The sequence below is a fragment of the Bos javanicus genome, chromosome 19 (assembly GCF_032452875.1).
Source record: "Bos javanicus breed banteng chromosome 19, ARS-OSU_banteng_1.0, whole genome shotgun sequence".
In the NCBI taxonomy this organism is placed as follows: Eukaryota; Metazoa; Chordata; class Mammalia; order Artiodactyla; family Bovidae; genus Bos; species Bos javanicus.
In genome coordinates, this window is record NC_083886.1 from 6,832,963 (window position 1) to 6,858,407 (window position 25,445).

The following is a 25,445-nucleotide window of genomic DNA, read 5'->3' on the forward strand; positions in this document are numbered from 1 at the left end:
CAAACATAACCCTAACTAATAAATGTGTCATTTTTATTCTTTCATTTGTTTCTGTATTTGCATATTTTTATGCCAAGAATTAGAAACGGTGGGGGGCGGAATCTCGTGGTGAAACACTGATTCCTTGAAACCTGACTGACCACATAGACCTTTCCCTAACAACAGAAAAATGGAACTTAGCTCCTCCAGGAAGTGTTCATCCAGAGCTGGTGGGGCCAGAAGGCAGGACGGGTCAGCCCAGGGTGTAGGCGGTAAGGGGCTTCACTGTCAGAAGTGATTTTTAAAATGATAATATCAATGTTCTGTTAATCAGCCATTTTCTCTTTTTTGTGGAAGAAAAATTTTCCAAGTCTTAACCAAATACAATTAAATTCAGTGGACTTTCTGTTAAAGGTATTTTAGTGGAAATTTTCAACTGTGGAGACTTTGGAAAGCTTTAGAATAAATCCTGAAGAGAAACAGGACACAGAAAGTATTGCAATTTCTGGAACTGACTGAAAAATGGGATGTCTTCTGTATCTTAGCTGAACTTACTCTTAGGTAGGTATGAAAATTTCTACTTGTACACCTGTTTCTTTATATGAAAGAAAATTTCAAAATTAAGACTAATAAAAAATTCTTTGATCAAACTATGAGTGAAGATAGCTTGACAAATCTGACTGCATTGTCTATCAAATAGGAATATGCAGACTAATTTTGACAGAGAAGGCTAATTTTAACTAAAATCATTGACAAATTTGTCGAACTCAAGGCATGAATATAGAATCTGTAATATCATTATTCATTATTTCAACATATCAGTATACAGGTATAGTTTTTCTTTTGAAAGAAAATACATTCATATAATTTAAAAGTACTAATATAGTACTCTTCCTTTTTCACTGCATGTATATTTATCTTTTTATTACTGACATGATTATGTATATGACATAAAAAATTTAGTTTTCTGCTTGTCATTATTTATTTTAATTTGATTATCACTGAAAGTAATCATGTAGAGAGGAAAGGAAGTTAAAAATGATCTGTTCTGAGTATGCCCCAAGCACCAGCCTGCCCAGGATGTGCAGTTTCTTGTTGACAAAGCCTTTGACTTATCCACTTGACACAGCATTTTAGAAATGAAGCTCCAGTGGGGTTATGTATCTAGGGAAATTAAGGTTTATCAGTTGTGTCTTCCTCATTAAGTAGTAATCACCTTGGCTATGGGTTCCTAGCCTATTTTCACAAGTATGAAAGGAGAGATACAACTTACCCCCTTGAACTCAATCCCCCATAACATATATGTAAGAGGGTTGCTCCATCTTGGCACTAGACATTTGGAGCCAAGTCATTCTTTACTGAGACTGTTCTCTGCAGCACAGTATGTTCACCAGAATCCCGGCCTCTACCCCTGGGTAGAGTGTGACAACCAAAATTGTCTATGGAAATGGCCCCAGCTGAGAACCACTATATTAGACAGAGATTCAGCATGGGCCTGGAAGAAGCCTTCTTCTAGGTTGGTGAACTTGAACAAGGCTCTGACCATCACTGAGCCTCTGTTTTCTGCATCTGTAAAGTTGGAATAAAGCATCTACTTTGATTTGCCATCAAGTTCCAAATGTATGTGAAGATGACTCAGAAACTCTAAATCTATTTGTGGATTTGTAAAGCAATCATTATAGAGAGGTCAAAATTTTTACACTGCAATTCAGTTGTGCAAAAAAAAAAAAAAAATTTAGCTCTAAAAAGTATAATTGATTTCATCAATTTATTTGAGTCCCCAAAAAACTTAATTGGCCAATTAAAAGTAATTTCTTCTTTTCTAATTTAAAACAGGTTCTTTCATTCAACTTAACAAGTTCAGGTTAAGAATCCAATCAATTTAGGGCTTTCCTGATGGTCCAGTGGTTAAGACTCTGTGCTTCCATTGCAGGGGGTGCAGGTTCCATCCCTGGTTGGTGAACTAACATCTCATATGCCGTGCTGCATGGTCAAAAAAAAGAGAGAAAGAAAATAATTCAATCAGTCCAAAATACAAAGGTCCGGGGAAGTTTCTCTCAAGATATCTCTCAACCTTTCTCTCTTTCTCTGGGTTGTGTCTGGGTAGAGGCCATGAGGGACGATAGATGGGCCCCTGGGCTGAACAGCTGGAGCTTGTCAAGTAGAGTAAATTGGATCTTTGTTTTCCCTAGACAGTTCAAGGATCAACTCAATGGCAGGAGCTGATCTCTGCTGGAATAAAAAGATAAGATGACCACATCTATGACTCCTGAGGTCAAGGAGCCCTCCCCAACTGCACATGCATAGGAAGACTTCTCAGAGGTCAAAAAGGGAAGGGACACTGCTTCATAATAGGTACTGTGAAGCTCCCATAGGCCTCTGCACTGGAATCTATCTTGGCAAAAAGATGTGCACAGATATAGGGGAGGGCCCTGGGACAGAACAGATGTGGGAAAAGAAATGAGGTAATTGGCCAGATGAGGACAAAGACCCAGAGGAACTGTCCCTATATGAAGATTTAACCACCTCTTTACTGTACTTCTCCTCATTGGGAAGGACGCCCACACTCTTTCTCTCCAGGTATGTATTCCTGTTTGTTTCTGTCCAAATAAACTATTTGTACATGAGCTCTTGCATGTGTTGTGCTATGCCAATAATAATAATACTCACTGCCCAACAACCATTGACAGGAGAATGTTGGATCCCACCAAGAAAAGATACCCCACATCCAAGGGCAAAGCAGAAGCCAATTAAGATAGTAGGAAGGGCTTTGCTTAGATTCAAAGCCCATAATTGCCAGAAATGCTTGGAGGGCTCAAACAATGCCTGTGTGCACCAGGACCCAGGGACCCCAAAGAGACAGGGCCAGGCAGCTTTGTGTCTGAGTGTCTCCTGCGGAGGCAGTCAGCAGTGGCCTGCGTAGGGACAGGGCCTGTGGCTGCAGCAGATCTGGGAGGCACGGTCTGTGGCCTAAGTCCTCTTAGAGGAGGTCGCCATTAACCCCACCAAAGAGCCACTGAGCAGATGACCCGCAAACGGGAGAATAATTATACCAAAGACATTCTCGCACTGTTACAAAAATTCTAAGATACACAACAGATTTTCCAACGTGGGGATCTGGCAAAGAGACTGAGAACCCGCAGGGAATTTGACTTTGAAGGCCAGTGGGATTTGATTACAGAACTGCCACAGGACTGGGGAAACAGACTCTTGGAGGGCACAAACAAAACCTTGTCTGCACCAGGACCAGGAGAAAGGAGCAGTGACCCAACAACAGACTGAACCAGAGTTGCCTGTGAGTATCCAGGAGTGTCTGGCAGAGACATGAGTTGACAGTGGCCTGCTGTGGGGTCAGGAACACTGACAGCAACAGTCCTGGGAGCAACAATTCTGACCATCAACAGAAAACTGCATTAAAGATTTACCGAGCATGGCTCCGCCCATCAGAACAAGACCCTGATTCCCCCACAACCAGTCCCTCCCATCAGGAAGCTTCCACAAGCCTCTTATCCTTATCCATCAGAGGGCAGACAGAATGAAAAATGCAATCACAGAAAACTAATCAAACTGATCATGTGGTTTACAGCCTTGCCTAACTCAATAAAACTATGGGCCATGCCGTGTAGAGCCACCGAAGATGGATGGGTCATGATGGAGAGTTCGTGGTCCGCTAGAGAAGGGAATGGCAAACCACTTCAGTATCCTTACTTTGAGAACACCATGGACAGTAGAAAAGGCAAAAAGATATGACACTGAAAGATGAACTTCCCCAGTCAGTAGGTGCCCAATATGCTACTGGAGAAGAGTGGAGAAATAACTCCAGAAAGAATGAAGAGATGGAGGCAAAGTGAAAACAACACCAAACTATGGACGTGACTGGTGACGGAAGGAAAGTGAGATTCTGTAAAGAACAATATTGCATAGGAACCTGGGATGTTAGGTCCATGAATTTAAATTGGAAGTGGTTTAACAGGAGATGGCAAGAGTGAACATTGACATTTTAGGATTCAGTGAACTAAAATGGATGGGAATCTGAAAATTTAACTCAGATGACCATTATATCTACTACTGTGGGCAAGAATCCCTTAGAAGAAATGGAGTAGCCATTATAGCCAACAAAAGAGTCCAAAATGCAGTACTTGGATGCAATCTCAAAAACCACAGAATGATTTCTATTCATTTCCAAGGCAAACCATTCAGTATCACAGTAATCCAAGTCTATGCCCCAACCAGTAATGGTGAAGAAGCTGAAGTTGAATGATCCTACGAAGACCTACAAGACCTTCTAGGACTAACACCCAAAATGATGTCCTTTTCATCAGAGAGGACTGGAATGCAAAAGTAGGAAGTCCAGAGATACCTGGAATTAACAGGCAAGTTTACCCTTGGAGTACAAAATGAAACAGGGCAAAGGCTACCAGAGTTTTGCCAAGAGAACGCATGGGTCATAGCAAACACCCTCTTCCAACAACTCAAGAGACAACTCTACATATGGACATCAGCAAATGGTCAATACTGAAATCAGATTAGTTATATTCTTTGTGGCCAAAGATGGAGAAACTCTATACAGTCAGCAAAAACAAGACCAGGAGCTGACTGTGGCTCAGATCATGAACTCCTTATTGCCAAATTCAGACTTAAATAGAAGAAAGTGGGGGAAACCACTAGACCATTCAGGTATGACCTAAATCAAATCCCTTATGATTATACAGTGGAAGTGAGAAATAGATTCAAGGGATTAGATCTGATAGAAAGAGTGCCTGAAGAACTATGAACAGAAGTTTGTGACATTGTACAGGAGACAGGGATCAAGACCATCCCCAAGAAAAAAGAAATGCAAAAAGGCAAAATGGTTGTCTGAGGAGGCCTTACAAATAGCTGTGAAAAGAAGGGAAGTGAAAAGCAAAGGAGAAAGGGAAAGATATACCCATTTGAATGCAGAGTTCCAAAGAATAGCATGGAGAGATAAGAAAGCCTTCCTCAGTGATCAATGCAAAGAAATAGAGGAAAACCATAGAATGGGAAAGACTAGAAACCTCTTCAAGAAAATGAGAGATACCAAAGGAACATTTCATGCAAAGACAGACACAATATAGGACAGAAATAGTGTGGACCTAACAGAAGCAGAAGATATTAAGAAGAGGTGGCAAGAATACACAGAAGAATTGTACAAAAAAGATCTTCCTGACCCAGATAACCACGATGGTGTGATCACTCACCTAGAGCCAGACATCCTGGAGTGTGAATTCAAGTGGGCCTTAGGAAGCATCACTATGAACAAAGCTAGTGGAGGTGATGGAATTACAGCTGAACTATCTCAAATCCTAAAAGTTGATATTAAAGTGTTGCAGTCAGTATGCTAGCAAATGTGGAAAACTCAGCAGTGGCCACAGGACTGGAAAAGGTCAGTTTTCATTCCAATCCCAAAGAAAGGCAATGCCAAAGAATGTGCAAACTACCACACAATTGCCCTCATCTCACACGCTAGAAAAGTAATACTCAAAATTCTCTAAGAGAGGCTTCAACAGTATGTGAACTGAGGAGTTCCAGACGTTTAAGCTGGATTTAGGAAAGGCAGAGGAACCAGAGATCAAATTGCCAACATCCATTGGATCACATAAAAATCAGAAAAACATCTACTTCTTCTTTATTGATTATGCTAAAGCCTTTGACTGTGTGGATCACAACAAACTGGAAAATTCTTCAAGAGACGGGAATACCAGACCACATTACCTACCTCCGAAGAAACCGTATGCAGGTCAAGAAACAACAGTTAGAACCGGACATGGAGCAATGGACTGGCTCCAAATTGGGAAAGGAGTGCATCAAGGCTGTGTATTGTCACCCTGTTTATTTAACGTATATGCAGAGTACACCATGAGAAATGCCAGGCTGGATGAGTCACAAGCTGTAATCAGTATTGCCCCTGGTGGTCTAGTGGTTAAGAATCCTGGTTTTCACCCAGGTTTAATTTCTGGGCAGGGAATTAAGATCTTGCTTCAAACCACTGCTCACTGCTGTCTCCCAGATCAGCAGAAGTTAAAAGTCTACGGCAGCAGGGGGTAGTCACGGTTCCATGCGCTAGTCATAGGTATGTGCTGACCCATGAGCCATTCTTGTCTGGTTCCTGGGTATCTACCTTGGTAGGGAATCCTGCCTTGTCCTTTGGAGCTTTGGTGGGGCCTCCACCTTGGCATTCAGAGGTGAATCCCTGCTCCCTGCAGCCATCTTATCCACCACCCTGATCTATTTTGATCATTTATTTCAGCCTCTGCATCCCCCTGGGGGTCCAGGAACTCTCAGATGTGGACCCTGCATCAAACTGGAGTCCATAGGTCTCCACAAGTTGGACCTCCTGGAAACCCTCCTGAGCCCTGGTTCCGGCTACCCAAGGGCCAGGGTTACAGGAGCTCTGGGCCCACCTGGGCAAAGATACTTGCATTTCCCCGGGGGTGAGTCATCCTATATTCCCTAACTGGGTGTTTCTAACCCCTGCTAAATGTCTTTGGTTCCATCCCACCCTCAACAACTGAGGTGTGACCTGGAGCTGAGGAGCAGAAACACCCACACCTCATACTCTCTGCCCTGTTTTCTCTCTCTCTAAGCCCCCTTCTCAGACTGCAAATGCATTTCCTCCCCTTCCTTCTGGGTGTCGAGTTCCCTTAAGGTCCTGTCTTCTTCCTTTGCTACTCTGTAGCTTTCCTCTCCATCTCAGGGGCCATATAGCCAAAGGGATTGGGGAAAGAAACATATTTATCAATAATGAAAATACATTGAGATGTATTTCAAAAATAGTACAGTGAGGGCTTAGGGCTTGGTGGTGGGAAAGAGGAATCCTCTGAACATGAAAAGCGTGCTCCAAACTGTCTTCACCCTTCAGCTTCCTGTTCACTCCCATGGAGACCAGCTCCTGCCCTGGGAAAGCGAAATCTGTCCTAAGAGAGATGTCTCCTAAACCTTTCCCTCCTCCTTGTCTTTGTAAGCTTTCCTTTCTTCTCATCCTCCTTGTTTTTCTGTCATCATCTCCTCTCTATCTGGATTTGGTTTCCTGTATCATTCGCTCTTGGGAGCTATCCCCTGGAAAGAGGCCCCTGGGTTAGCAGAGGGAGGTCTGCTTGCTTTCTCCTCTTTGCTGAGGAAGCCGGCCTGATCCAGCTGCTCTGGCAACCAGTTTTCCAAGGAGAGCCGCCAAGCTTGTGGAGCCTCAGCACAGGGAGCTGGGACAGCATCTCCTGATGGAAAAGCCATTCCAGTGGCTTCCTTCAGAACCACGTAGAAGGGCCAAGGCAGACCCCAGAGTTACTCACCAGCCTGAGGTGCTCAGCAAGCAATCCCCAGTGGCTCCATCAACAGCTCCCTTTGAATTTCAAAGGGAATTAGCCTACAACCTATTCAGGGCCAGCGTTGCATTCTTGATAGCACTCCGAACACACTACGTGCACATGCACGCATGTGCACGCACGCACACACACACACACAATGCACACACATGGACACATCTCCCCTCCAGCTCTGTTGAAAAGCCTGGATTAATATAATGAAACTTCTTCTGCCTCATGAACTAAAATAACTCTGGCATCCCCTTCTGGATGGATTTTAATTAGGAAAGACACAGCATTTAAATTATGCTTATTACTTGCAGTTGCTTGTACAGGCTGTGCGCTTAGGAAAAGGCAATGGAAGTCATGTGAGCTGGAGTTTTTAATGGGATGGCTCTGGAAGGGGAAAAACAGGCCAAGAGCATTTTAAATCTTTCCTCCCCTTGTAGGCAGCCTGGCTGAGAAAAGAAGTCCAGGTCCTGATATCACCATCGTCATCACTAATATTCCTTGAGTGCCTCCTCCATGCCAGAATCCCAGCTAATAAGTATTTTATATGCATAATCTTATTTAGTCAAAAGAATTAGAATTTGACCAATAGAACTTATTAGAGGCCATTTCCAGGGGAGACCGGGGACAAACCTTAGCATGAATCAGGGATTCTTTTCCTCCCTGGAGCTGCCAGGTGCCTGTCACAGTATCTACTAAGAGTACATGTGTGATGAATCAATCAGCAATAAATACGTGACTGAATGTGGATGTGCTCAGGATGAATCAGATGCAGACCTGTGTGTGGGAATAGAGTTTAATCACTCCCTGGAGCTGAGGCCTGGTCGCAGACCTTGTTTTTGTGTAGACCAGACAGGCAGTGCATTATTCCATTAACTCCTCAGTGGATGGATAATGTGATGGTGGGGTTTAAAATTTGGAAGAACAGAGAGAATTTCTCTCCCCTTCCACTTTCCCCAAAAGGTCTATCGGTATCTCACAAGGGATAAACTTCCAGGCCACAATTATGATTTTAGGCAAATTGTTAATCTCACTTGATCCATTTCCTCAACTATAATGTGGCTGTCTGTGATGCTAACATCTACCTCAGGGAGTTTTCTGAAGATAATGAAAGACCAGATGTGTCGCTGAGGAATAGGGGCACCAATATATTAAATGGTGTTACCATCATTACTTATTCAATCACCCAACAAATATTTGATTATCTATTATGCATCCCCCATTCTAGATGCCGCTTCCTTTTTTCTTTCATTCTTCATGTACAAATGTGACAATTGGACCATAAAGAAGACTGAGTACCTAAGAATTGATGCTTTTGAACTGTGGTGCTGGAGAAGACTCTTGAGAGTTCCCTGGACTGCAAGGAGGTCCAACCAGTCAACCCTAAAGGAAATCAGCCCTGAATATTCATTGAAAAGACTGATGTTGAAGTTGAAGCACCAATATTTTGACCACCTGATGCAAAGAGCCAACTCATCGGTAAAGACCTTGATGCTGGGAGAGACTGAGGGCAGGAGGAGAAGGGGATGACAGATGAGATAGTTGGAAGGCATCACCTACTCAATGGACATGAGTCTGAAGAAACTCCAGGAGATGGTGAAGGACAGGGAAGCCTGGCGAGCTGCAGTTCATGGGGTTGCAAAGAGTCGGTCATGACTTAGCAACTCAGCAACAACAATTCTATATGCTGGGGGCACAACAGTGTATGGGACAGACAAGGCTCATTAGTGGGGCAGGGGAGACAGACAATAAACAAATAAAGTAGGTAATTTCAGATTACAGCAAATAGAGAATAAAAGAAAACAGTGAAAAGGCTGTGATGGAGTAGGGTAGGGAAACTTTAGTCAAAATCCTCAGGGAAGAGCTCTAACAAAAATTGCCTGTTAGGCTGGGATCTGAATCAAAAGAGGAAGAAACCAGTATATACACGCCTGACTCCTTCACTGTTCACCTGAAACCATCACAACATTGTTAATCAGCTATACCCCAATACAAAATAAGATAAATTTTAAAATAAAGAGGAGGAAGAAACCATGTGACTGGTGAAGAACAATTCAGTCAACAAAAACAGCACATACAAAGGCCCTGAGGCAGAAAGGACATTACAGCAATGCTGAGACAGGAGGTCAATGAGCTTGGTGAGTAAGAAGCAGGGATTCCAGGAGAGAGCTAGATGGGTAGACAGATGCCAGATCATGGGAGGACTTGGTAGAGTTTGGATTTTATTCTAAGTGCAGTGAAAATATTTGGAAAATTTTAGTAGAGGAGTGGTGTGTTCTGATTTACATTTTAAAAGATCCCTCTGGCTGTCACATGGAGAATGAATTAGAACGAGACATATGTGGAAGTTAAGTGGAATAGTCGAGGGCAGAGGTGATGGTAGCTGGACTGGGGGGCAGCAACATGATGGAAAAGCCTGGACCCAGGCAGTAAGGGAACTGAGCCTAGAGCCCTGCCTGCTACAGTACCTGCCCCTCTGGCCCGCTGTGTGCCAATAGAAACAGTCCTGCTTTTCTTTTGTTTTAAGCAGATTTCCCATTTAACAGAGATTCCTGAAGAGCCAGGAGGTCCCTGGGAACTGCTAAGGTCTACACCCGAGGGAGATCTACGTGCCGATGTGATATACATTGCTAAGCGTCTCCGCAGTTCATCCTCCTACAGTGCTGGCCCCGAAAGGGCTGGGACGCCCCGGGAAGGGCAGGAAAAGAGGGGCGAATGGGATCTTGGGGCTCCTGCAGAGTAGGTGGCTTCTCATCCAGAAAGCACAGGTCTGAGGTTACAACCTGTTCCCATATAAGGGCAGCTAGCTTGCTGGCAGCAAGAGAGACCGTGTGGGGGGTGTTGGGGGGACAGCAGTGGGCGACCCTGGCCTCCGGTGCTGGCTGGGAGCACGCCCTTCACCCTTCACTGAAGGGCTCTTCCTTTGCAGCACTTCACATCCTCCAGATGTGAGAAGGAACGGCTGTAACACTCTGGGGGGCCTTGTTTCTCAGTGCCCTGGGTTAAATGCCACCCTGAGTTTTCGACATCGTAATTCTTTGTTCATGAGTCCTTCTCCCTCATGGGAGAGTAGTCTCACTGCTGCTGCTGCTGCTAAGTCACTTCAGTCATGTCCAACTCTGTGCAACCCCATAGATGGAAGCCCACCAGGCTCCCTGGTCCCTGGAATTCTCCAGGCAAGAACACTGGAGTGGGTTGCCATGTCCTTCTCCAATGCATAAAAGTGAAAAGTGAAAGTGAAGTCATTTAGTCATGTCCGACCCTCAGCGACCCCATGGACTGCAGCCCTCCAGGCTCCTCCAGTGGGGTGCCATTGCCCTCTCTGAGTTTCTCTGAAAGGTATCCTTGCACCACAGCGAAGGAACTGGTAGGCCACCGGCAAAAACTGCCTAAGAGTTAATCCTGGAAGCACAGAACTGTCATTGTCTCAAGCTGGATGGTAAGAATTTGTAAATCTTAAGTCCAGGGATTCTCAGCCATTGTCTGTCACAGACTCTTTTGAGAAAACAATGACATCCATGGACCCTTCCCCGCCCCTCGCCCAAATTTACGCATAAATTTTTTTAATATGCAATTTTTTTAAACAGGTGGGAAATGACTTATCCAAAGCCACCAAACTTTTCTGTGCCGGTCGTACCCAGAAGCCCAGATGTCTTGATCGCCTACCCCGTGCACTCTGCCACACGTGGACTCTGCCACCGATGTCACGGGGAGGGTACAAAGATAACGATCAGAACCATTCCAAGAACTGGCCCTGGGCAGAGTTCTCAGAATGCAGCTGATGCAGAGATAAGCTGCCTGGGGCTGCCTGATCACCTGGGCCTGTCCCGGGCAGGCCGGAGGAGCCCAGAGGGTATCGGAGTCCAGAAAACAAGTGACTGCTCAGTTGTCTCTGAAAGCAAGGCAACGATACCAGGTGTGTGTTCAGGAACCCAAACCTAATCATAACCCCCGATGAGCTCATTTCAACCTCCGGGTACAAACACCTAGGACCCCCAAAGCTCCACCCTTGCCTACAGGCGCATTTAAGAGGGAGTCACTGAGCACAGCCGGGCTGGGGTGCCCCTCAGAGCCTGCCCCCTGCGTGGCTGAAGCCGGAAACACACGTCTGCCGGGCGTACCCCCGACTCCCGCTTCCTGAGAGAGAAGGAGAAACAGCATGTGCTGGAAGCACTGAAGCCAGAGGAGAAACAGAGGGGACGTCGGAAGACGAAGAGGCGATGGCTTCCCTTCTCTGGGGCTTTTCCACCTAAAAGCGCTGTCTTAAGGCCACGTCACAGACCCCCCAGCACAGGTTGTAATGACTGAGGAGACCTGGAGGGGAAAAAATAAAGGAACGTTCTCAGTAACCATCCTGACCATTTTCTTCCTTCAAGAGCCATAAGGCTGGGTTCTAAGGAAAATAGAACAAAACACTCAAAAGAAAAAAGACAGCTAGCTAGCTTCCCTCTGAGGACGGTCTTTAAGCACCAGAGGTCCGGTAAGGCAGGACCGCACGCGGAAGCCGCCGTGTGGACAGGCCCGCCGCGGCCTCCCCGGCTGCACGCCCTGTGCCTTCCCGCGGAGGGCAGCGCGGCCCGCGCAGGCCCTGCGGGCGCAGGAGGCCCCAGGCTGCCGCCCTCCCCTCGTGGACCGGCTCCCCTGCCTCACCCTTCGTCAGCCCGCCAGGCTCCTGACAAACCCCATTCTGTCTTGTTCAGCTCAGATGTTACCCTTTCCATGTTGCTTTTATTCTCGGACCCACTCTTTCCTCTGCGGAAGACGAGGCCGCCTAACATTTATGTGCCTGTTGTGTAGCCACCGTGCGCGACATACAGTCTCTTGAGTCTCAGATCTAGGAATAGCTGGACTGCTTCAGAACTCCTCTGCGTTTAGCTTGGCGCTCTGAGTCATAACTAACCATATTTCCTTTCTTTACCGCTTTGGATGCTGAGAATCTTAAAGCCGAATTTGTGCCCCCATCACTAGCAATTATACAGACTCTTAAGATGGGATCCAAAATTCTAAACTTGTTTCCTGCTTTAACCTATCCTTGATTTTAAAATGTATTATAAAAGAAAAGGTCATTATGTTAATTTTTATTTTGAGTAGGTAAATTCAAATCCTATCTGAAATGGGACATGATACAAAGAAAAAGTTACAAGTATTATATATACCTTTTATGTGTGTGTGTGTGATTGGCATGATAATCTTGCAAGTTGCAAGGCAAGTGGAGCTCAAAGAGTTTACATCACTTATTCAAGATAAGAGCTAGGTGTCAAATCAACATCTGACTGATTTCAGAGTTCAAGCCTTTGACAGTCAAATTGCCTATACAGGCAGGCTTGCTTATTTTGTAGCAGGCTTTGTGCGGCTTATCCTCAGAATATTATCTCATTTATCCTGACAACCGTCCTACAAAACAGCCACAATGATTACAAACGTTTAAGAGATGAAGAAATTGAGGCTCAGAGAGGTCAAATATTTGTCCAAAGGTTCTCCGCATGCTAAGATTCAAATCCAAACGCCTGAACTTGGAATCTCTGCACTTTTTTCAGGTTCTATAACTTACAATAGAGATAAACATATAAAAAGGCTTCCCAGGGGGCGCTAGTGGTAAACAACCTGCCTGCTAATGCAGGAGACACAAGAGACACAGATTCGATCCCTGTGTCCCGAAGATCCCCTGAAGGAGGGCTTGGCAACCCTCCTGCCTAGAGGATCCCATGGACAGAGGAGCCTGGAGGGCTACAGTCCATAAGGTCACAAAGAGTCGGACGCGACTGAAGCGACTTAGCACGCACGCAAACATATAGAACGCCAGACTCTTAATTGTTTGACTTATTTGGAATGCCCAACTGCCTGATTAAATCACAAAGGCTTATCCGCTGACAAATCCTAGTGGAGAAATGGGTGTCTGGGTAGAAGTAGGTATTTCTGAGTTTCACAGTTCTTCATGGAGCAGATGGATCAGAAACACAAAGTCTGTGTGCAATACTGGATTTTAAATACCAGCCTGAGCACTGACAGAGGAAGATACCTCGCACCCAAGGGGTGGAAATGAAAGCCTTTGGAAAGGGCAGTGCTGCTCACAGGCGCCATCTGGCAGTAGAGGTGAGAAATTGCTCCCAGAAAGAAACCCACACACAAAATAGAATTCCCCCAAAGTATGAAGTAGTCATGCATGGACCTGAGAGTTGGACCAAAAAGAAGGCTGAGTGCTGAAGAATCGATGTATTTGAACTGTGGTGTTGGAAAAGACTCTAGAGAGTCCCTTGGATAGCAAGGAGATCCAACCAGTCAATCCTAGAGGAAATCAGTCTGGAATATTCACTGGAAGGGCTGATGTTGAAGCTGAAACTCCAATACTTTGGCCACCTGATGGGAAGAACCAACTCATTGGGTAAAGACCCTCATGCTGGGAAAGATTGAAGGCAGGAGGAGAAGGGGACGGCAGAGGATGAGATGGCTGGATGGCATCACCAACTCAATGGACATGAGTTTGAGCAAACTCTGGGACGTAGTGAAGGACGGGGAGGCCTGGCGTGCTGCAGTCCACGGGGTTGCAAAGAGTCGGACACGCCTGAGTGACTGAACAACAATGAAGTATAATGCATTGGGCCTCTTATGTTTTGAGTGCATAATGTACATATTTTTCTATGTACATAATGTACATATTTTCTACATACCTATCCTTAGGGAGATATGATTACCTTTGTTTTATAAATGAGAATTTTGAAACTCAAAGGTACTAAGTATCTTGCCTTAAGAAGCTTGACCACAGTTTGCAGAGCCTCCCTCAACCTCTATTTCCGCTGGACCAGGCAAACTCTCAGAAGTTCCTCAGGCCTCCTGCCTTCTCTAATCCTTCTCAGCTGGAATCACAGGTGGTCTACACTCCACCTTAAGCTGTTTGTCCAGGCAGGAACCACATTAGCGGGAGGATCAATAGGGCTGGTTGTCCCCCTTGCCTACAGTTGCCTGACTCACAGCACAGAACTCCTGGCCCGGGGACTGTCAGACGCTCCAGCCTGAATTGCAGGGTGTTGTTACCCCATGCTACACTCAACAGCTCCCCTCCCAGGGAGTGGGCGATGCTGGATTCTCCTCTTTTTGTCCACTAATCATTGACGAGGTGCCCTCAGGATTACAGAGAAAAAGAAAAAATGTATCCTCATCCTCTCCTCTCTCCTCCTTCTATCCTGAACTCCACCACAGCCCTGAATGTGGCTGGGAACTCTGGTCTCGTTGACCCCCACGACACCACCCCGGGAGCTGTTGAGCAGCGGCGGCCCAGGCTAGGCCACACAGGAACCAGCCTCTGCAGCGAGACCGCTTCCCCAGACCACCCCTCCCGGCCCCGCCTCACCCGGGAACTGCTGAGGCTGCAGATGAATTCTTCCTCGTCATTGTCCTCTGGAAAATATGTGCAGAGATGAAAAAAAGGCTAGAAACTTGAGGGCAGACCTATGCTGCCTCAATTTTCGAAAAGAGACAGTGATGACTCCTTGATATTTCACTAAGTATAACATCCTTTAGAAACAAAGGATGTGTGAACAGTAAAGAAATAGTGAAGCATGAGAGCCGAAAACATTTGCTGTGAATAAATCATGTAAAATTAGCCAACTTACCTTTTGAGAAAAAAGTTGTCTTACTGGTAGATTTTGTCATGCCAGTGGCACAGTTTGGAAACACAAGGATTCCAAAAATTTTAATGGAGGACAAGTCCTCCCGGAGGGGTACCCAGTGAAATACAAAAAGGCTGGTCGGTGCTGTGACTCAGCCAAGTGAATTAAATGAAACCAAGAAGCATCCTTACTGATGCAGGATTCACAGTTATTTGACATGCTGGATCAACAGCAATAAAGAAAAATGAATTTAATTAGTGGAAATGAAAAGTCTTAGGCCTCCTTAAAAACAACTAAAGGAACCTGTTCCTAGCTACTACAGGAAGGAGTAGCCAGCAGCTCATGACAAAAGATCGAGGCTTTTGACCACCACAAGCCAAGTGTAAGTGAGACTGTGATGCCATTGCTTAGAAAGTCCTGCAGCCAGGCTTCCAGTTTGCACAACGGCAGAGTGGAGACTTGCGAAAATCTGCTTTTCCATAAAGCAGGAAGAACACTGAATCAGTGTTTTTAGAACTATGGAAATGAACAAAAGTCTTGCAACAATCCAAGGAATATTTATTCAGGGAAAATGTCTGGCTCTCATCAAAAACGTGCTTTGTGCATTTAAACTTGTCCTATTCCTGTGTCCCTCATATTTATATGAATATATATGTATATGTTTCTCTGGAGGAGGAAATGCAGTATTCTTGCTTGGAGAATTCCATGGACAGAGGGGCCTGGCGGGCCACAGTCCATGGGGTCGCAAAGAGTCGGACACGACTGAGCGACTCTCAGTCATATGTACATATCTAGATATATATACCGGAGAAGGCGATGGCACCCCAATCCAGTACTCTTGCCTGGAAAATCCCATGGACAGAGGAGCCTGGTAGGCTATAGTCCATAGGGTTGCAAAGAGTCCAACACGACTGAGCAACTTCACTTTCACTTTTTACTTTCATGCATTGGAGAAGGAAACGGCAACCCACTCCATTGTTCTTGCCTGGAGAACCCCAGGGACCAGGGAGCCTGGTGGGCTGCCGTCTTTGGGGTCACACAGAGTCGGACACGACTGAAGTGACTTAGCAGCAGCAGCAGATATATATACATGTATATGATCTTAGCAATGCCCCTGGTACATAACCATCACTTAATAAATATTAGCCTAAAGATAATGCTTCCTTCTTTTTCCCCTTCCTATAATTGTTGTGCCTCCAAATATGTATGCATATCTGTGTGTGCATATACACAGTATATAATACCATACGTAGCATATATGTATATACACAGTATTTACACAGTATAGTAGTTTTGCGTACATATATGATCAGTTGCTAGATCCCCTTCATTTTTCTTTCCTAGTTTTCATAGGAGCTAGAAAATCCTGGCAGAAGTAGTGGCCTCCTAGTCCATGCTGCTGCTGCTGCTAAGTCGCTTCAGTCATGTCTGACTCTGTGCGACCCCGTAGACGGCAGCCCACCAGGCTTCCCCGTCCCTGGGATTTTTCCAGGCAAGCACACTGGAGTGGGTTGCCATTTCCTTCTCCAATGCATGAAAGTGAAAAGTGAAAGTGAAGTCATTCAGTCGTGTCTGACTCTTAGAGACCCCATGGACTGCAGCCTACCAGCCTCCTCCGTCCATGGGATTTTCCAGGCAAGAGTACTGGAGTGGGTTGCCATTAGGGCTCCCATGTACAGGGCTGGGGCAGGCTAGGTTGTCTCCGGGAAGTGAGACAAATGTGAATTATAACTCAGGACAAGAAGCAAGATTAACACAAAAGTATGGCTCAGACCCTGAGCCTGTGCTGGTGTAAGACAAGGGGCAGAACACGAGGGGGGCAGAAGAAGTGGGGCGAGCGGGAAGAAGAGGATGAGGGGCCCAGGCTGCAGGGGGCTCAAGAAGGCTGCAGGCAGTGCCCCTCCGCCCCCCCTGCGCACCCTCCCCGGCATCCTTCACCCTGAATCTCCACCTACTCACTCTGCTCTCTGGACCACTGAAGGGGCTTGCAAATTGTGCTACCCAGAGGTACACCCAAGGGTCTCCCAACATCTAATTTTAAAAATTGTGGCCAGTTTACCGTTTGGGGGCTGCAAGAAGGTAAGAAAGAGGCATGGTAGGTGAAGACCTGGGTCCCACACTCGTGTTTCAGCAAGAACATCAGCTTCATTTTCACTTCTCTTAACTACTGGAGTTTCTCTTAAAATTTAGCTTTGTTAAGAGTTTTCACTGCAACAGTGTTTGGCTTCTCATTGGTCTGCTGCAACATTGCCTGGGCATCTCTGACTTTTGCCACTCTTTTTCCCTGCACTCTGCTCTAAATAAATCATGCCAAGTGCTTCTTCATTAAGGTACCTACTTCCTGCTCCAAAATATCTGTTGACTTTGTATTATTCTCTGAGCAAATCAAACCCCCAGCTGAGCCCCTGGGCCCTCTTCAACCAGAATGAAAGGAATCTGATGCTATTGAGAACCCTTAGTGCTTGGCAGGCACTCAATACGTAAACACCAACTTATGATATTTGATTGTAATTCAAGGGAACTTTGCATCCTCCCAACTTCTAGAACAGGACCTTGCACAAGGGCTTTCACAGCACTTCCTTGTACACAGCTCAGTTTCCATGGGGAAGCAACTGGGCGATGTTTAGGAAGATTCTGAATTTATACCTTCTGCAGAAAATGATGTGGTAATGTTTAGAAAGTGCCTTAAAGTTTCACCTTCTGTTGTCTGGAAAAATACCTGCTTCTGGCTGGTCCTCGATGGAACTGTTGGGATGACCTAACTGAATCCCTGGAGTGGCTCATCACTACACCTGGCTCTTGGTGCCCCCTCGTGGCGATCTGTTGCCATGCAGCGTTCAACCAGAGAAGGGAGAGCTGTTCTTTAGCGGGTGTTGAACTCTGAGAGGAACACCACGGGAGAATTAGCTCCTTTATCCTCACCGCGCTCCTCTGAGGTTGCTGCCGTTGGTTTCATAACTTATTCTAAGTACCATACCTAATAAGTGGCAGAATAGAAATTTGGACCCAAGCTGTTAGACCAGGGCTTGTGCTCCTGACAGCTATGCTAACATGCCAAGAGACATTAGGGGAGGCATATAGTGGATGAATTAAGAGATAGACTTTCTGGAATAATGGAGTATAAAGCTTGGCAGGCTTTCCCCCAAACAAAATAACAACTGAACTGAGGATATTATTTAAAACAGTCATCACGGAAAGCCTCTGGAAAGATGCCCTATGGGGATATAGCAAAAGAGAAACATTTGTTCAAGAAAATCTAAAGTATCTCAATAAAAACAGTGAAAATCTGTGGTGTGTGAGCCCCACTCTGCTCCACTGCTCTCCCCACTAGCTCCAAGTTTTGGAAGTTCTGCCCAGGGCACGTGTAGCCAAACCCTCCATTTCTCCTGAGACCTGGGTCTGGGGCTGTGGTTTGACCCCAGAGGAGGCAAGAGGCTGCTGTTTCTCAGCTTCCAGCCCCATTTTGCAGAAGTTGCATTCCAGAGAGTCATACCAAGAGGACTAGGTCTCCCTCTCCTCATCTAGCCACACCTGTTGGGCAGAAGCTCTTCCCCAGGCAAGTTGAGGGTCCCAGGGCCCTGGTTGCCCACACTTGCAGGGCAGAGATGATATGAGTGTCCACACCGCCTCCCACAGAATACACTCTTTAAGCAAGGGCATCCCTTTGGGAGAGAGGCTCTCTGGCCCAGCTTCAGTGCACTGGTACCACTCATCTGAATCTAGCGGGACAGGCAGGCCACAAGAAGGAACAGCTCCACAATTCTGAATTTATTTGGAATAAAGAGTGGAGAGCTTCCTGCCTAAAAGCATTGCTGAAAATACCCGTGATCTTCATGGAGAACAACGGGAGAGACTGTTATCTGCGGGATACAGGCAAAATGGTGGACCAGGCAGAAGCCTAATTGAGAGAACCAGGGACAGAGAAGCCCAGCAGAGCACCCCACTGGTCACAGCCGGCTCTGGGGGTCACGCTGCCCGCCTTGGGAACCGTTAGAGCAGGGCGAGGACAGAGGCGTCACCGGGACGCGGAGAGGAGACGTTCCGGAGTGGTGAGTGTGGGCGGCGGGCCGCAGGGGGAAGTCGGCCACGTGGAAAGGAGGCCTGGAGACCGACTGCTCCTCTGAGCTAAGCACGAGGGGTGAAGGGAAGGGCGTGGAGCTCGGGGGGCGTAGTGTCACTAGTTCGTAAGGTTTTTAAAGTGGGGGCTCTTCCGTCCTTTGTGTGTAGACAGGATTGTGTGTGAGCCAGGTAAGAAAGGGCAATTCATGACATGTGATGTAGAAGGGGTGTGGCCTTGGAGTGAAGAAACCCAGGCACACGGAAAGGACGGCCTTTCAGAGGAGGAAGCGCAGGACGACGAGGAGGAGGGTGCCTGCTTTCCTGGATCAGACAGAAAAGAAGCTGGATGCAGACACAGGACGATGTCCCGCGTGGTCAAGGAAAGACGGGCGCACTTCCACGTGATGCCCTGGATTTTAACCAGGAAAATATAGAGATAAGCCGGGGAAATCTGAGGCGTGAACAAAAGGGGTGGGGTCAAGCGGATCGAGAGAGAGCGTGGGAATCCCCGGCAGCACAGTGTACCCAGCTGAAGTCAGTTACTCAGCTCTTGATTTAAAGTGACAATTGGCTTCAATCCGTGGCCTTCTGTGGCTGTTCCTGGAAAAGTTGGTGTATAGAAACTGCTCCACCTGTGAGGTGTGTGTGATGAGAGGAAGGAAGGGTAAGAGAGACAGTGGCGGGGGAGTGACGGAATGACCCATGAACTGTAAGTGAGGGAGACTGAAGTGATATCAAGAAAAGAAAAAATAAGTCAGTTCAGTTCAGTTCAGTCGCTCAGTCATCTCTGACTCTTTGCAACCCCATGGACCACAGCACACCAGGCTTTCCTGTCCATCACCAACTCCCAGAGTTCACTCAAACTCATGTCCATCACGTCGATGATGCCATCCAACCATCTCATCCCCTTCTCCTCCTGCCCTCAATCTTTCTCAGCATCAGGGTCTTTTCAAATGAGTCCATTCTTCCCATCAGGTAGCCAAAGTATTGGAGCTTCAGCTTCAGCATCAGTCCTTGCAATGAATATTTAGGACTTATCTCCTTTAGGATGGACTGGTTGGATCTCCTTGCTGTCCAAGGGACTCTCAAGAGTCTTCCCCAACACCACAGTTCAAAAGCATCAATTCTTCAGAGCTCAGTTTTCTTTATGGTTCAAATCTCACATCCATACATGACTAACAGAAAAACCATAGCTTTGACTAGATGGACCTTTGTTGGCAAAGTAATGTCTCTGCTTTTTAATATGCTGTCTAGGTTGGTCATAGCTTTTCTTCCAGGGAGCAAGCGTCTTTTAATTTCATGGCTGCAGTCACCATCTGCAGTGATTTTGGAGCCCCTCAAAATAAAGTCTCTCACTGTTTCCATTGTTTCCCCATCCATTTGTCATGAAGTGATGGGACCGGATGCCATGATCTTTGTTGTTTGAATGTTGAGTTTTAAGTCAACTTTTTCACTTTTCTCTTTCACTTTCATCAAGAGGCCCTTTAGTTCTTCTTCACTTTCTTCCATAACGGTGGTGTCATCTGCATATCTGAGGTTATTGATGTTTCTCCCAGGAATCTTGATTCCAGCTTGTGCTTCATCTAGCCCGGCATTTTGCATGATATACTCTGCTTATACATTAAATAAGTAGGGTGATAATATACAGCCTTGACGTACTCTTTGTCTAACTCAATGAAACTATGAGCCATGCTGTGTAGGGCCACCCACAGATGGGTCATGGTGAGAGTTTTGACAAAGCCTGGTCCCCTGGAGAAAGGAATAGCAAACCACTTCAGTATTCTTGCCTTGAGAACTCCGTGAACAGTACGAAAAGGCAAAACATAAAAGTTGGAAGAATAGATTGGAGGTCTCCATGAGGCTGAAGAATTCCTGGCAAGAGAGGAAGATGTGGTCCATAAATCAGATCATCAGGTACTTGGAGACAAAGTCCGCAGTGGAATCTCAGGCTCCCAGGCTGTGGCGCTGGTAAGGAAGGTCAGAGAGTGGATGGGCGGGGCGGTGGGCGAGCTGCTTGCCCGCCTGCGGAAGTCCCTGAGCTGAGTCCCTGGACCAGGAGACAAAGCCCGTGGATCACGGGCTAGAGTCTGGAGGTAACGTGACGACAGAGCGAAAGGAAAGAAGGCAACAGAGGGCAGCACAAGCCCCAAGGGAGCTGGGTTTGCCGTTGCTATTGTATGTTTTTTTGTTGTTTGTTTAACACCAAGGTAGAGGAATAACTGTTGGAAGCAGCAAGGACCCACGTGGAGGACCGTTCTCCCATCAGGCCCCGAGCTGTGGAAGAGTGAGGCACACACTGGCTGGGGTTTCAACTCTGGCAGAGAGGTGAGGGAATTCTTAGAGGAGTATCTGAGGGTGGATGAGTCTGCTGATCACTCAGTGGAAGTTCTTGGTGGCAGAGTTAAGGGTTGGAGGGAGAGGAGGAGTTAAGGGTTGGCTGGATGGGGCAGGGGCTGTGTAAAGACAGGCTTTTATTTTTCTAAACAGCACTAAATTTGCTGATTGTTTGGTAGATGACTTACATAATTTGTTAGTGACATACGTTTGTGGTCAGTCACCTCTGACTCTTTGTGACCCATGGACTGTAGCCTGCCAGGCTCCATGTCCATGGAATTTTCCAGACAAGAATACTGGAGTGGGCTGCCATTTCCTCCTCCATGGGATATTGCCCACCCAGGACTGAATCTGTGTCTCCTCCATTGGCAGGAGGATTCTTTACCTCTGAGCTGCATGGGAAGCTAGCAACATTTATATGTATATAAAAATTATCTCCTCCTACTCAAAAAACTGACTATAGAAAATTCCATTGGCCTCCAACTTTATTTTATTTTTCTAGCATTTTTTAATGGCTTCCTCTGCTTTTTTAGACATTGTGGGCCCTCAATGGTAGTTGTAGTTTTGACTTGATTCAGCCCATTTGGAAAACAAACCATTAGGAAGCACATTTGGGCTTCGTTTTGTGAAAGAAGCAAAAAAACCCCTGCAGTATCTATTTCATTAGCAGATCAGGCCCTGGGGAGAGGTGAGAATACTCTGGAAAGAAAAGTACAGCAGGACTCAGGGAGAGATCAGCCAAGCCCCACAATTCAATTTTACTCTTTCCAGACCACACCTCAGTCAGAGCAGCTGGACTAGATAAGGCTCTTAAGATGCTGAGATTGATATTCAGATGAAACGTAATGTAAGGAGGACTTTCTCTCTCAGGTTGAGAATGTTTTCTTTAGGGAAAAATAGCAGGCAAAACAAAGGAAGTGCTGAGGCTTTCCAAGAAAATGAGAACAGGAGAGGATGATGGGGAAAATGGTTTAAATGTCCCAAAGAAAGGCTGTGCTTGTCTGCACTGGTCAGGTCTGCCTGACAGTCAAGTCAGAAATGTGTCCAGCCGTCTGCGGCTCTGAATGCATGGTAACAAATCCCCTGCAATGGTCCAGCTTTTGATTGCCTCAGCAATGGCATTGTTTGTGGCCACAGAGACCCAGCTACTCTTCCTCTTGCTAAGGAACGCTTAGAGCCATTCACTGGGGCCTTATTTAAAGATATTACATTGATAAATTAAATGGAATAATATATCCAGCTTGCCTAGCGCATAAGAAGGCTACTTTCTTTCCACTTCAGTTATTATACAAACACAGTGCAACAATGGACAGCACACATTGCTCTAAAGAATTGCTTTTCCCTCTGAATTTTAAAATGGCAATAACTGTAATACTGAAGCTATTATTGCTCTCGTTGACTCTAAGTCTCTTGACACTGGCTGGAAGTGTATGTGAAGTGAGTCTTTTCTTGGCCTCTCCCCCACAGGCTTGGTGATGCAGCCTGGTCTAGAAAGTGGTCTTACAGCAATTGTGGTAATTACCACCCGGATTGAGATGCTCCTGCACGTCAGTTAGGTTTGTACTGGGCATATGTTCTCTCTATTTCCCAGAACCTCTGTGAGTGAGGTAGCAGCATCCTGATCTAATGGATGAAGAAACTGAAGCTTAGGAGAGTCTTGGCCAAGACGGTTTTATTAATGATGAAATTCATAAATAAAAGGTTTTATTTAATACCTGCCATGTCAGTGGTGAAGCATAGCTAACCCTTGATTAGAATCTTCTGAAGAATTTTAAACTCTTTTCAAACTATTTTTTAAGCTTGGGTCACTGTGATCCAACACCAAAGGCAAGCAGTTGAGAATGGCAGGTGGTGCCACAAGAATGCCAAAGAATCTTACCTTCCTTTTTCCTTTTTTGGGCGGTGCCAGGTCTTCATGCTGCACTGGGCTTTTTCTAGCTGTGGCTAGCAGGGGCTTCCCTTGCTTGCCATGCGTGGGCTTCTTGCCGCCGAGGCTTCTCTTGCGGAGGAGCATCGGCTCCAGGTGTATGATTTCAGTAGTGATGGCTCGAGGGCTCTGAAGGACACAGGCTCAGTAGCTGTGTTGCTTGGGTTCAGTCACTCCGAAGCACGTGGGATCTTCCTGGATCCCAGATTAGGGATCAAACCCATGTCTACTGCATTGGCAGGCAGATTCTTAACCACTGGACCACCGGGGAAGGCCAGGAGGCAGATTTTTTTTTTAATTATTTTTTTATTTTGGTTATGCCGGCTATTTGTTGCTGCGTGCAAACTTCTTCTTGTTGGTGTGGGCTGGGGCTCCCACCAGAAGTCTGGTGGTCATGGGCTTCTCATCGGGGTGGCTTTTCTTGTCGTGAAGCCTAGGCTCCAGGAGCACTTCAGTGGTTGCACTGCGTGGGTTCAGTAGCTGTGGCTCGCAGGTGCTAGGGCGAGGGCTCAGTTGTTGTGGCGAAAGGCTTTAGTTGCTCCCGCCAAGTGGGATCTTCCTGGACCAGGGCTCCAACCCGTGTTCCTTGCACTGGCAGGCAGATTGCTATCCACTGCGCCACCAGGGAAGTCCCTAGCTTCTCTTTCTTGGACACTGCTGATTTTGATCAAAACATAGCTCCAACTATAGGGGTCTGCCCTTGGGTTTTCCCTTCTCCTTTGCCACTGTCTCTGGGCAACTTCACTTATGCTTAGGGCTTTAACTGCCAACTCCATTCTGATGATTTCCAAGTCTTTAATTACAGTTCAATCTCCTTCCCGAGTTCCAACCCATTTAGTCTTATAAAACTTAATTTTTGTTGGTTAACATATACATTTTACACTTAGCAACAGATGTAAACTCTGAAACATCCATCAGAAAAGAATGTCCCTGAGGCACTTACACAAGAGGATATCAATAGACATTCACACAGTGACATCTCGGACAGATAAGTGCCCTTAGATCAGGTCACCAAATAGGAAAGATAGACAGCTTGAGCGGAGAGCATGGGACATAAAATGAAATACATATGTAGAGACTGACCATCATTTGAAGCCAACCCATTTATATCCAGCTACTCATGAGATGTCTCCTCCTGGGTATTCCTAAGGGACCTCAAGCTCAATATACCCCAAACCGAACCCATACCATTCCCCCAAGCAAGTGTCCCTTCTTCCAGTTTCCATATACCCAGAGAGTCATGGCTGGAACCAGCAGGTCACAGAATCCTCCCACTCTTTCTGTCTCTCTTCCTGTATCCTGTTGGTGGCCCAGCCCTGCAGAGGAGAGATTCTTGGAATAAGGTCTCCAGATCACCTGCAGCAACTCCATCTGGAAACAAGTTAGAAATAACGATGCTTGGACTCCATCCTTGTTCAGAACGAGCATCTTTGGGGCTGGGACCAGCAATCTGTGGTGTAACAAGCCATCCCTGTATTCTGGTGACACTCTAAACCCACCTTGTTTATTAGCTCTCTAATTACTCCATTCTGGAAGCTCCTAAGTCAGGTCTTCCTCTTCTCGCACCTGAATGAGTATAATCATTTCCTAACCATGTACCTTTCTCCAGCTTCAGACCCCTATGAACTTCCTCCCCTTTCTTGCCAGCATGCTCCCTCCAAATGAAAATTTGATCATGTCTCTACCACACATATTAGGTTGGTGCAAAAGTAATTGCATTTTGCAATGTTCCAAATAGGAAAAGGAGTACGTCAAGGCTGTATATTGTCACCCTGCTTATTTAACTTCTATGCAGAGTACATCATGAGAAATGCTGGGCTGGAGGAAGCACAAGCTGGAATCAAGATTTCCAGAAGAAATATCAATAACCTCAGATATGCAGATGACACCACCCTTATGGCAGAAAGTGAAGAAGAACTAAAGAGCCTCTTGATGAAAGTCAAAGAGGAGAGTGAAAAATTTGGCTCAAAGCTCAACATTCAGAAAACTAAGATCATGGCATCCGGTCCCATCACTTCATGGCAAATAGATGTGGAAACAGTGGAGACAGTGGCTGACTTTATTTTTCTGGGCTCCAGAATCACTGCAGATGGTGATTGCAGTCATGAAATTAAAAGATGCTTAGTCCTTGGAAGCAAAGTCATGACCAACCTAGACAGCATATTAAAAAGCAGAGACATTACTTTGCCAACAAAGGTCCATCTAGTCAAG

The 25,445-nt window shown here is 46.0% G+C and overlaps 1 protein-coding gene across 3 annotated transcripts in view; it reads right to left on the reverse strand.

Moving 5' to 3' along the window:
- Positions 1–1,728: 1,728 nt before the first annotated feature.
- The window catches only part of MMD (monocyte to macrophage differentiation associated), an 80,453-nt gene continuing 56,736 nt past the window's right edge, over positions 1,729–25,445 (reverse strand). The window contains exons 8-9 of one of the 3 annotated variants that reach the window (XR_009731179.1): positions 24,465–24,605; positions 1,729–1,962 (exon numbers count right to left, since the gene is read on the reverse strand). Coding sequence is in view for 1 of the 3 variants with exons in the window: in XM_061390015.1 (XP_061245999.1) it covers positions 11,571–11,621 (51 nt within the window). In the remaining 2 variants the exon portion in view is untranslated. Of the gene's footprint in view, positions 1,963–5,815; positions 11,622–22,962; positions 24,606–25,445 lie in introns of those variants that run through there. The other 2 variants (XM_061390015.1, XR_009731178.1) reach the window with 2 other exon arrangements.